This window comes from Tiliqua scincoides, chromosome 7 (genome assembly GCF_035046505.1).
Source record: "Tiliqua scincoides isolate rTilSci1 chromosome 7, rTilSci1.hap2, whole genome shotgun sequence".
Taxonomy (NCBI): Eukaryota; Metazoa; Chordata; class Lepidosauria; order Squamata; family Scincidae; genus Tiliqua; species Tiliqua scincoides.
The window spans coordinates 47,044,522-47,056,775 of record NC_089827.1 but is presented as its reverse complement, the minus strand read 5'-3'; the positions used below and the strand labels follow the sequence as shown (position 1 = coordinate 47,056,775).

Here is a 12,254-nt window from a genome sequence, read left to right as displayed (position 1 = left end):
AAGTTTGCACTACAGGGAAGCTGAAATTTTCATACAATATAACAAGCATTGCAATACCTCCATTATCTAAGATATACACCCATGTATTTACTCACTTGCAATTACCTTATAATTAACTACATTTACTCGCTGATATGAAATCTTTGGTTTGTTGAGTATTTGTGTGCGTGAAGGTTGAACTGTCTCTATAATCCCTCTGATGCCAATTCCCAGGTTTACCCTGCAAGGAGCCCCATAATATGATAATAAGACTACAATGCATTCATTCCCAGCCATAACAGAAATCCAAGAGGCTTCAACCTGCACTAGACTCCTGTTGATCCACGTTGCCGGCAGCAAATAGCAAGGACCATGCAACCGATCTCTTGCAATGAACCCATAAATTTGAAAGAAATAGGCAGAGTTTGATCTCAGATGTTCACTAGGTCTAAGTCTTGCCAGTACCTAGATGGGCAAGCACCTGGGAAGCCCATAGACATTTGCCTTCTGCAAATAAAAGCTCAGGGGTACACCAGGGTTAGATGGGATTTAATCCCCAGATCAAATTCAGTGACGAAACTCATGAGATGACTTTAGCCCAGTGGTTTCTAGTGACCAAAATCGCTAAAACCACAGTTATTAGGAATAATACCAACATGTTCTATACTATTCAAGGCATAATTTACTGGAGAATGCAATGAAACAAACCAGAGTGAACTATCTCCATTCCATCAAAGGTTATGGCCAAAAACCAGAAAACAAAAATACAACTGTCTCATGTAACAAAAAGTAGATTTCCATAACTCAAAATGGACCAATGAGACCGATTATTCAAAGAGATGTTATTATGGAACCAATAACATGGAACCAATAAGATGCTATCATAAGGCAGCTCCCTTTTCCATGTATCAGAGTTAATACTAAAACTCCTATTCAGTTGTGTGAGTGTCATCAAGTTGGCCATTGGTTGTTGTTTTTTGTTGGTTATTGATTGGTTTGGTAACCTATACTGTTCTATAGTTAAATAAAATGAATGAATGAATGAATGAATGAATGGTGGTGACATCATGAGTAACCAGACTGAGTGACACCAAGCCTAGTGATACCCCTGGTGGGAAGATGTTGTTGGTCACTGGTTTAGATGACTCTTAAAGTGAATTCTAAACGTTCATGGTCGACTATAGTCTCAAGTGGTTATTAACCATGATGGCTACATTGAACTTCCAGATGCAGGGGCAGTATGTCACTGAGTCAGGGATGGATCCAGTATTTATGTTTGGGAGGGGCATGAGCACTCTTTGCTCAGAGCCCAGGTCAACCAGGCAGGTAGGCCCAGGCTCCCATTTGAACTTTGGCCTCTGAGCCACCTGGACTGGGAGCCCAGATCTACCTGCTGGGTAGACCTGTGCTCCCATTCTGACTGCCGTTTAGAGCCATCTCTTCCAGGTGGGTAGACCTGGGCTCCTGGTTGAACTTCGGCCTCTGTGGCTGAGGTTTGCTGGGCGGGTAGACTTGTGCTTCAGCCCAGACTAATTTTGTTGAATGGGGGGAGTCAAAAATTTATGGGTCCTGGGTGTCAAATGATCTAGCTACGCTTTGGCCCAGTCATGACATTTACAGGGGAGGGTTAGTTTTATTTCCCTGCTTTTTATTTGTTTTTGGTTTTCTTCTCTGCTGGCGACTGATTTTATTTGATTGTTTTGTTTTCTAGGGCAAGGTGAATTATTATTTTGCTAGACGCTCTTTGGATGCTTTTAAAAGCAGAAAAACCAGGATACAAATCTTTTAAAGAAAATAATGGTAGTTTATCTTGCAATCTAATCTAACTCACATAATCGTTGTGAGGATTAAAAGGGAAAGGGACGACGTACAGTACATTAGCCTGAGCTCTTAACAGCTTTTAAAAATAAGCTACAATAAAACAAGCAACACTTTTCCATGAGACACCCACCATGTTCCTGGTACCTAGTATACTCAGTAGAGTATATACTACCTGTGTGTAAGAGGCCACAGGAACATCATCCTAAGTCCACAATCCAACCAACAAAATCAGTTCACCTGATTTACAGCCCAATCCTATGCATGTCTACTCAGAAGTAAGACCCATTAGATTCAATGGGGCTTACTCCCAGGAAAGTGTGAATAGGATTGGGCTGTCAGTCCACAATCTAGTCAATATTTATTTCCTGCCTTTCTTCCATCATGAAACTCAATTCGGCACACATGTGACTCTCAGACGCCAGACCTAAATTAGTCTAGCTTCAGCAAGTTGACTGCATGGTGTCCCACTGACTAACATGGAACTCTGATGACACCTGACCTAGATGCCTTTAAAGGGTCCATCCCAGGTTACAAGCCATGATGACTATATGCAACCTATGGGTTTTAGAGGCCTCCTGTCTCTGAAGGCCCAATGTGAGAGAGTGGCAACATGATATAGGAAACTTGTTATCTAGAGTGCTCCCAGGAGTATCTGGTAGGCAACTGTGAGATACAGGAAGCTGGACTTGGCTTGATCCAGTGAGGCTCTTATGAAACACTAACATGCAGTTCAGTCATGAAAAACTCAGTAATTCCGACTTATTTCCTCACCTTCATCTCTGGGTACATGTATCTGTGGATGGAAGGCAGCCAGTGGACGGGTTGCTGAGAACTGGGGGTGCCCTTGCCAGCAGGGAGAAGCCCTTTCTTGTCATCATAAAATGCTTCTAGGTGAGAGTAATGCCCTGGCATCTCCAGCTGGTGTCTGGAAGGCAGTCAAAACGCAAAGTATGTTACCAAAAGAGCCCCTGGAGGGAGCAACGTCCATGGCTTGTGCCATTAACGTCCATGGCCATTAACGTCCATGGCTTGTGCCTTTTTTTTAGCAGGGGGAGAGTAACTGGCCCACCTCACCCCAGCACTGTCTGTTAACCCCTGCTAATTGGGTAAGAGGCACTTTTTCAAGTGGGTGCTCCTTTTTTTAGCAGGGGGAGAGTAACTGGCCCACCTCACCCCAGCACTGTCTGTTCTAGTGGCTGTCTGCTGGTATTCATTTGCATCTTTTTAGATTGTGAGCCCTTTTGGGACAGGGAGCCATTTAGTTATTTGATTTTTCTCTGTAAACCGCTTTGTGAACTTTTAGTTGAAAAGCAGTATATAAATACTGTTAATAATAATAATAATAATAATAATAATAATAATAATAATAATAATAAACAAATGCATGTCCCTCTCCAGGGCCGGGGACCGTCCCATTAGTTTTGCCCCAGAATCTTCTGTTAGATAGGAAGGACTCACATGACCAACAACCAAATGAACTGAAAACTGCTCCCAAGCCCCTTTAGCGTGCAGGAACAAGCAACTGTAGAAGAACATACCTGACCTGATTCTCCAGGAAGTGCATGTATCTATATAATAAGGTGTAAGAAGGAGAAAGAATCCCCACGGACTTCATGCGGGCCCCACGCTCCAACTCACTTTCCACAGGCATATTGGCAAAACAGGCCAAGCCAAAACACAGTCCTTTCCGGAAGTAACTGGAGAAGAAAATTGCACAAGACACAAACTAATAAGAAGGCAATTTAAAAAATGGGAACAAGGACAACAGGTTGGGGGCAGGAAGGTCCATGAAAAGGTAGGAAGTTAAATAGGAGCTGTTAAGGAAGATCAATAGCCAGACCACTAGTTTTCTACTGGGAAGTTGTGACCTTCAACCCCATTCGTATTATGCTAGTATTGCTGCCACCATTTTCCGTGTGCACGTGCATAAACTATCCATTTATAAGTCCAGGCATTTTAGAATTACAGAATGTTAGATTTGGAAGGATGCTTGGAGGTCATCTAGTCCAACCCCCAGCTCAGTACAGAAACTGCTACAGCATCCCCAACAGGTAGCTTTGCAGTCTCTATAAAAAAACTTACAAAAGAGAGTGTCCATCCATGACTACGTGAGGCAGACTGTTCCAGTCAGCGTTCCCTGTAAGTTTCATGGCTGTTAAGCATGAAACTTGGCGACCTGGAAGTTCAGTGATGATGCATAATGTCACTACTGAGCATCCAGGGATGGCATTATGGCACAGCTGCAATGCCATGCATCAGAAGAAGGCGTGTAGACCCCTTAGAGGGAATACGGATTCCAGTACCAAACCACTCTTACAGTTAGGAAGTTATTCCTTCGTCTAGGCTAAATCTACTTCTCTGTAGTTTCAACTCATTGGTTTGAGTCCTGCCCTCAGGAGCCCAAGAAGATAAACCTTCACCTTCCTCTGTGTGAATACTGCTAGACTACAAAGATAGCAGTTGCATCTATCTAATTAGAGGTGGCTTCTGTGCACTTTCTGGACAATGGAAGGTGACACACTATAGGGAGCCAAACATCCTGCACACTCACATAAAATCCGACTGAATCTTATGAGAACCACTGGCCATAGATTTAAACTCGATGCCTTCCAAATCAATATCTTGTGGCAAACACCATTCCACCATGTTACCTGTGGAGTTAAGAGAAGAAGAAAATGCAATGAATGCAAACATTCATAGATGTTAGATATGCCAGTGCTGATCAAATGACCCAAATAAATTATGCGAATATGTAGAATAGAATAGAATAGAATAGAATAGAATAGAATAGAATAGAACTTTATTACGGTCATAAGACCAGCCACATATAAGGTATCAAAATATATAAGTATACAGAAGTATGCAATATATTATGATTAAGTTTAAAAAGATAAAACAGTTTATGATTATGTTTAAAACCGTTCTGAGGTAACCAACAACAACTTCCAGCCATCTCCCCTAAAGCAATTCCAATATGTCTAGCAGACTATGCTCCAACTACAGAGGTTCATCCATATTTAAGATCCTTTTCCTAATGCCCATTGCAGCAGTAAAAAATTTAGTGACACTATATGTAAACATAGGATTGGAATCAGATAACAGTACATACATACATTGTTGCTCTGTACAACCAAAAAGTCGGCCAATCAAAGGAGAAATAAGTTCTTCACGTATCTTCTTGTAATATAGACACCGCAACAGAATGTGTTCAGTTGTTTTGCAAATATGTATATAGTGTCTAAATGCCATATCATGTATTCTATTACCCAACAGTTAAGAGGTACACACAGCGCTGGAACTCTATCTGCTAGAAGCCCTGCTCAGCTGTCCTCTGACCCCTAGGACAGCACTGTCCATCTCCGTTTCTCCTTTCCTCTTCGTGGTGTCCTTTGCGCCCTTACAGTATGGACTTGTCTAGACATGGTACAAAGATTAAACACATGACACAAGCCCTGCCTTCAGCTCACAATTAAGTAGACCAGCAAGGGATAAAGAAAAACGTTTCAGAAATGTTATAATGAAGAGGTGGGTTGCCACACTGGGAGAATAGCAGCAAAGTGGCTGTTGGTCCAGCTGACCCAGAGAAGTGGATCTGCCACCCTGTCCCCCAGTCATAGACAAGTGAAACAGTTGCCACTGAAGGTGGTTTTGGAAGAGGACCACCCAAATGGCAACAGGACCCAGACAGGCCAATGGAGGGGCTTCGCCATCAACCCCCAGATGTATCCAGGTGACCCAGCTGTTGATTGAGACATCTAACTCCACCACTTGCAGCAAATCGGGTGTTCGAGGTCAATTTCAAGGCATTTTGTGATCTACATCCTTCTTCAGCTCCTCTTTCTCCCTACATCATGCTTTATTTTCATTCCAGCAAGGAACGTGCAAAAGGACAAACTGCCCTAAAACAGCAGAATGGTACAACAAGTCAGATAAAAGGGTCCCCAACACCATAAAACAATTATTTCAAGAGATGAAAAAATTAATTCTTTTCCCCCAAATTTTGAAGTCCATCTCTCCAGTGAGTTGGTTAGAACCTGTGAATTTGTTTGCCAAAGTGATGATCCCACATGTTTTTTTTTTTCCTTTCGGATGCCACATTGACCACACAAATTGTGTCATTTCTGACATAAGAGGGGAAAAAATGCTTAATAAAGCTCCAGCCACAGTTGCTCTCCACTGGGCGAGAAATTCCTTCCTCCCTCCCTTGCGATGATGCTGCTGCAAGTCTTGCAGAGAGACTTCAACGCTCCATCACGCCCAAGTCTGCGAAGGCAACATTTCCCAACTGCCCGAGCAGCTTCAGTCTATGGATGACACACAGTCTTGGAAACTCACAACTGGCATTCACAACAGACGTCACCCGACTGGTCGAACAGGCAGCTCTAAGTCAAAACTGGCATCAAACAATCCCTGCAGGGCAGGAGTTAGGTAGAAGGCAAACTGGGTCTACTGGGAGATCTCTGGGTGATTTGTAGGAAACCAGCAAGAGTTACTGGCTCTCAACAGCTTAAGAAGAGTAAAACTGCCAAGAGATTTTTTTTAAAGGCTCTGCCCTGACTAGCCTTATGCCAGTCACTTGTCTCTCAGTTTGGTGTTCTTCACCTGTAGAGTAGGAGGATTAATTGGCTGCCTTTGACTCAATCTTTGTGCAGCTCCAGTAGACAGCTTTGAAGCCAAGTGGAGAACAGCTGGTTTAGAACAGCAGATCTAAACTTAGATATGCCAGGTTATTCCAATGTGCGTATCATGGGGCGTAACTGGTAATTGGCAGTGTTCCCTGAGTCACCATTTTGCACCTAGCTCCATCCTTCCCAGCACTGGACAGAGAAAGGAGGAACGTTGCCCGGAGCCCCAGGCAAGCACTGGACGGCGGAGTCGCAAGTTGGGGCGTGGGGATAGGGAGCAGGACGGGAGAGGGGCGGAGATGGTGGCAGGCTCTGCCGCTACATCCTAACCCCCCTCCTGGCCCAGGAGACTCTACACAGATCCAAGGAGACCCATCAGGCCACCTGAGTATTACATGGGGTAAGGGAGCGTAAGCTTCCTTACCCCGGGTAGACCTGGTGTTGCTTCCCAGCCCCATGGGATGCAGTAGTCGCCATTTTGGCGCTGCTGCAGCCCTAGGTGCTGGGAAGCACAGGAATCGGCTCCCCAAGAACACATAAACATTAAAAAGAACAAAAAACAGTTCTCGTTAATGAAGAACCCCAAATCTGAAAAGGTCAAAAATAAAAATCTTAGACGCAACAGGTAGAAAAATGCGCGCACACGCACACACATGCACACACCCCTCAAGCTTGGAAGCAAGCCTGCTGGATCAGGTCAAAGGTCCATCTGAGTCACGCATCCTTTTTTCTACAAAGGACACAAAGACAGCAGCTCTCCCCTACTCCTAAGGGGACCCTGCCACTCTACACTGAGGTTCCATATAGCCATCAATAGATGAGACACATACTTTACTGCATCGTGGGGCAGGGATTTCCCTAATTTTTTCCCCCTAAAACTTAAAAGCCCCAAACACTTTAGCCTTCCCTACAGGATTGATGCTCCAACCTACTCACTTCTGGGGAGCAGCAAAGCTTCCAGATTACTAGTTACTACTACAGATTATTACTACAAGTTTCTCTCCCCCCCCCATCCCCCTACTTTTCAGGCTACTGATGTACCACAAGTGATGGTGCAGATGCGTGGGAAGACAAGCCCAGTAAAAAACAAGGGTGGATTTGTCTGCAAGGCTGACATCGCAATCAACCGTTTGCCAGCTCAATGAAAAATGAAGCTCAATTAAAAACTTTCTACCATCCTACTAAAGATTAATTCAATAAATACTCAGGGAAAGGGAGATCCTCAAGTAGATGCTGTCACACTCAATACTTGTCAAGGTGAAATACGATCAGCGTGCAAGAGGAAAAAAAAATAAATCTGCATTTTAAATCTGATCTTGAAAAGTTCTCCAGTGCTGCAGCCACAGGATCATTTGTCTGAAGCTGTGACATTGTGGCGGATGCTTGCAGGTGGTTTACTTCACATATTGGGGGGGGGGGGGAAGAAACTCAAATTTTAGGCCCCGAAAGTGTTGGCTTTGTTTTACCCACGCACCCCTCCAAAACAAAAACAAAAACTCCACCTAACAAGAATTGTATACTAGAGAAGATATGAAAACCACAAAGAGAAGGATAACTTTGCCGTCATATTGCTGCCAATTCCGCTGTGTTTTTGAAGGCCACTGCTCCCGACGTTAAGTCAATAAAATTATATTTAGCTGCTGGAATAAAGGATTGCCTATCAAGTTCCCCCAGGAGCTCTAATAAACCCTGAAGGTCTCTGTGCCTGGTTCAGGGATATTATTGCTTTTATAAAAAAACAAAGCCTCTCTCTAGAAACATTTGCACTGGTTTTGTGTTACTGGTTTTGTTTCCCCAAAAATATGACCTACCCCGAAAATAAGACCTAGCTGTGATCAGGGCCAGGGGCCGGAGGGGTCCTCCAGCTGGGCGGGTGGAACAACATGACGCTGCACTCCCATGTGCCACCTAGAAAGCTCCTGCTGTGCTACCTTGGGCAGAGGACGCTGAGGAGGAGCTGAGGCAGGAAGCAGCAAGCCAGGCAACCCCAGGCTCTGAGGCTCTCCACACCTTCCAGGGAGTAAGTCCCATTAACTATAAAGAGACTGACTTCTGAGTAGACAGGCAGGCACGGATCCTCCTGGGCACGTAGGGAACAACTCTCTCCATACCTTCCAGGGAGTAAGCCCCATTAACTATAAAGGGACTGACTTCTGAGTAGACAGGCAGGCAGGCATCCTCCTGGGTGCGGAGGGGATATTTTTGTAAGATATATTTTTGTACATGAATGACTGTGGATTGTTTAACATTAAAAAAAAAAAAATAAGAGCTACCCCAAAAATAAGACCTAGTGTGTTTTGGGAATCACTGCATTATAAAAATGAGATCGAAACCATGATTAAAGTTTTGATCAAGATTAGACCATATTCCTTACACAGGAGAAGACTGAGGATGCACTGAGAGGTGCAGGATTATATGGGACAAAGTGGTCCATGAGGTAGCCTGATTCAATGCCATGTAGTGCACGTATTAATTCAGCATTGAGTAAAATGTGGTGGCTGTTCTGACTCGCCTCAAACACACTGCAGTTTCAATTCTAAATTCACCTCTGCACCCTCACTACATCTTTTGTCACAATGCTTTCTCATCATCTAGAGGCAGAGATCCACCCCAAGGCTTACGCAGGAGCCCCAACCACAGAACTGATCAGGCCTCATTCTTGCCCTCCGTCCTCTGCGAGCCCCTCGTCCCAGTAAATACTAGCTCCACTGAGACAACTTTATTCTCTTGCCCCATAAACAATGGTGTGGGGCAGGACAGTTTCAGTGCTCGAATTTTTTCTAGAAAATGTGCTGTTGCATGTTGTTCCATAGAAAAATAAATGTCCTATTTCAAAGAATGCACGATTTCATTAAAATAATTAGTAACGTAAGTGGATCTTAATTCTCTTTTTGGGGCAACTATTCCTACAAAGTACACACATGCATTATGCACAAGTCCCTGGGCAGACTTAAATTAGTGTCTTTGCAGTTTTCAGCGCCACTGTTTTTTTTCCCCCCTTAGAATCTAAACCATCGAAAACAAAATATGCTATTAAGCTGTTGTGTCTTCAAATATTTACACATAGTCCAGTAAAAGGAATTGGCAGGTAAAGTGCTGACGGTGTCTGAATATCATTTAAACCACACTAAAAGTGCTATCCTGTTTAAAGTGCATCAACTGATTGTAGCATAGATACAATCTAGATAAACTTTTATTGTTTTACTCCCCTAACTAAATATTTAATTTCTATTACTTTTGGTTATTGGGTTTTTTTCACATTTTTCTACATCAAATAATACAAACATGACCTACTGCTTTAGCTTTGCTTACTAAAATACTAAAGTCAGGCAAACATGCCCCCCTATGTGCCCATGAATAACTTAGTGCTGCTTTGATCTGTTTGTTCTCCCTATTGCAAATAATGAACAGGGGATGAACTGATATCACAATCCCAATCAGAACCATGGAAGGGCAAAGTAAATGCCCCCCTACTCCCTTGTAGTTTCACTGCTCATCCATTCCCCAGTGTGCCCATTCACTAAGTGTAAGTCGAACATGTCATTTTATATGGTGCATGATTTGGCCCACTTCCCATCCTTGTTCAATGAAAATCCAGACTTGATAGCTGCCATTCCACATCTGAAGGCATGAGAGTGAGACAAAGCCCATTCCCTTCTGGGCTCCATGACTCCACAGCCAAGGTGGTTGGTTTGCTTAGCAACAGCCATTATAGGGGGATATTTACAAGGCTGGCCTTAGGAACAGTGGGGCCCAATGCAAAACATTTTTGTGGGGGTGGGGAGGACTCATCAGAATGAGTGGGGCAGCGAGCCCAGGGTTGATGGCACCCCATGCAAAGCATGGCACCCAAAAGTAGGTGGCAGTGACCTGATGACATCACCACCAACTGCTTCCAGGGGGGCCTGGTTCTAGCCAATCAGACCCAGGGGCAGGCAGGAGAGAGGGCCATCCTGCAGCAATACCCCGCCCACCATGCTATCCTCACGACACTTCAGCATAGGAGTCTCCATTCCACAGCATCCGCTACAGAGCAAGGTGGACCACTCACTGCCCCAGCATGGGGCTGCTCCAGGTATGGAGCCTGATTTGGCCAAATTGGTCCAATCGCCCTAAGGCTGGCCCTGGCTCTGGGGTTAAGTAGGACACATGAGCTTTGCAAGTGCTTGCTTGGTCCAGGCAACATTCCGCCGGCTTGGTGAGGCGCTGCCTGGAAGTGATCTCAGACTCAGGAAAGGGCCATGATTTGCTGGTCAAGTATTAGACACTCTTAGGAGTGGGGCCCAATTTGGTCAAACTGGTGTATAGCTAGCCCTGGATATTAATTTCACATTATCCCACCTTTCTTCAAGCTGACACATGCAGATCCTGGGCAATCTCTCACCCCAGCACTGACCAGAGCCAAAGGCGCTCGGCTTCTGCAAAGTCACCCTAATGTGCATGGATATGATGGATTTCAGGTTTGGGCTGGTGGGACATGGTTTACTGATGCTTTGAAGGCTCCTGGAGATTTCCAACAGCCAAGTAAGGAAGGCTCTTGGGAGGCTTTAGAGATAATCCACAAAGCAGCAGAGCCTTCATGTTTGTTTTGTACAAGAGTCACAATGTCCAGAAAGGGATGCTCTCCAAGATAGCACAGGTTTAGCCAACTTACAGTATTTATGAGCATGCTTTATTGACTGGAAAGCAGGCTGGTTTTTTTTCTTCCTTGTACCAACCTGCCCATCGAAGAATTCAGTTGCTGGAGTTAAGTGTTAGAAAGCAAAACGTTTGTAGCTTATCCCCTCAAGGTCTGAACTTTTTATTTCTAACATTAGCAAAAATGTTTATTGATTGGGGAAGTGACAGTGATGGACAGATAGGTAAGTTATTCCATCTCTCCTTATAGCAAGGATGGCTTGGCACAACTTCTGAGGCCGCAAAACATTGTCTGGAGAACTTGCAGCTGTGGGTGGCAGGTTAAGAGGGGCAGAAAAAGTTTCAACGTACATCCTGGACCAAATCATTTTGGGAAGGGCTGCTGGGCTGCCAGGAAGAAACACTGGTTTGCTGGCAGCTTTAGAGATGAAACTGTGGCGGAAGGGCTTATTTGCTGGGACGAAAAACTGCCAGCTGCCAGGGGCACTTTTCAGTTCTCCCAATTTTTTTTTCATCTTAAGCCGAACAAACCAAAAGGAACAGGATGGCAACCCAGAAAGGGTCAATACTGAGGGGGCAGAAGACACTCAGTGGGGCACTTAGCTTGCACCTCTGAATATTAGGGGCACAAGTCTAATCATTCAAGGCCAGCATTTCTCAAACTGTGGGTCGGGACCCACTAGGTGGGTCGTGAGCCAATTTCAGGTGGGTCCCCATTCATTTCAATGTGTAATTTATTTTTAATTTGTTAGACTTGATGCTGCCCTGGTATGTGACTGCATTTGGGGAAATGCTACAGATCTGTACGTTTAACAGACGATTATGAATATGCTTTTAACAATGATAGTCAATGGGGCTTGCTCCTGGTTAAGTGTAGACAGGACTTTGGAATGTTTTGGGGATATTTTTAAAAACATTTTTGGGGGGATATTTTTAAAAACAGATCAGCAACTGCTTGGAAGGGTTAGGAGGGACATTTATTGTAAATGCTTAATTTACAAATTAATTTGATTTGATTTTGTCATATGGGGTGTGATAAAAAAATTTTCCTGCTTGTTGATGTCACTACTGGCCATGACACCACTTCCAGGTTAATGACATCACTTCCAGTGGGTCCTGACAGATTGTCATACTAATAAGTGGGTCCCAGTGATTTAAAAAATTACCTAGCTGTTCTAGGTAACAACTTTC

The 12,254-nt window shown here is 44.1% G+C and overlaps 1 protein-coding gene across 1 annotated transcript in view; it reads right to left on the bottom strand.

Moving 5' to 3' along the window:
* The window catches only part of DENND11 (DENN domain containing 11), a 32,611-nt gene that overhangs the window by 9,010 nt on the left and 11,347 nt on the right, over positions 1-12,254 (bottom strand). Inside the window, exons 2-4 of the mRNA XM_066634113.1 lie at positions 4,352-4,451; positions 3,339-3,497; positions 2,572-2,725 (exon numbers count right to left, since the gene is read on the bottom strand). Coding sequence (XP_066490210.1) covers positions 2,572-2,725; positions 3,339-3,497; positions 4,352-4,451 — 413 coding nt within the window. The remainder of the gene's footprint in view (positions 1-2,571; positions 2,726-3,338; positions 3,498-4,351; positions 4,452-12,254) is intronic.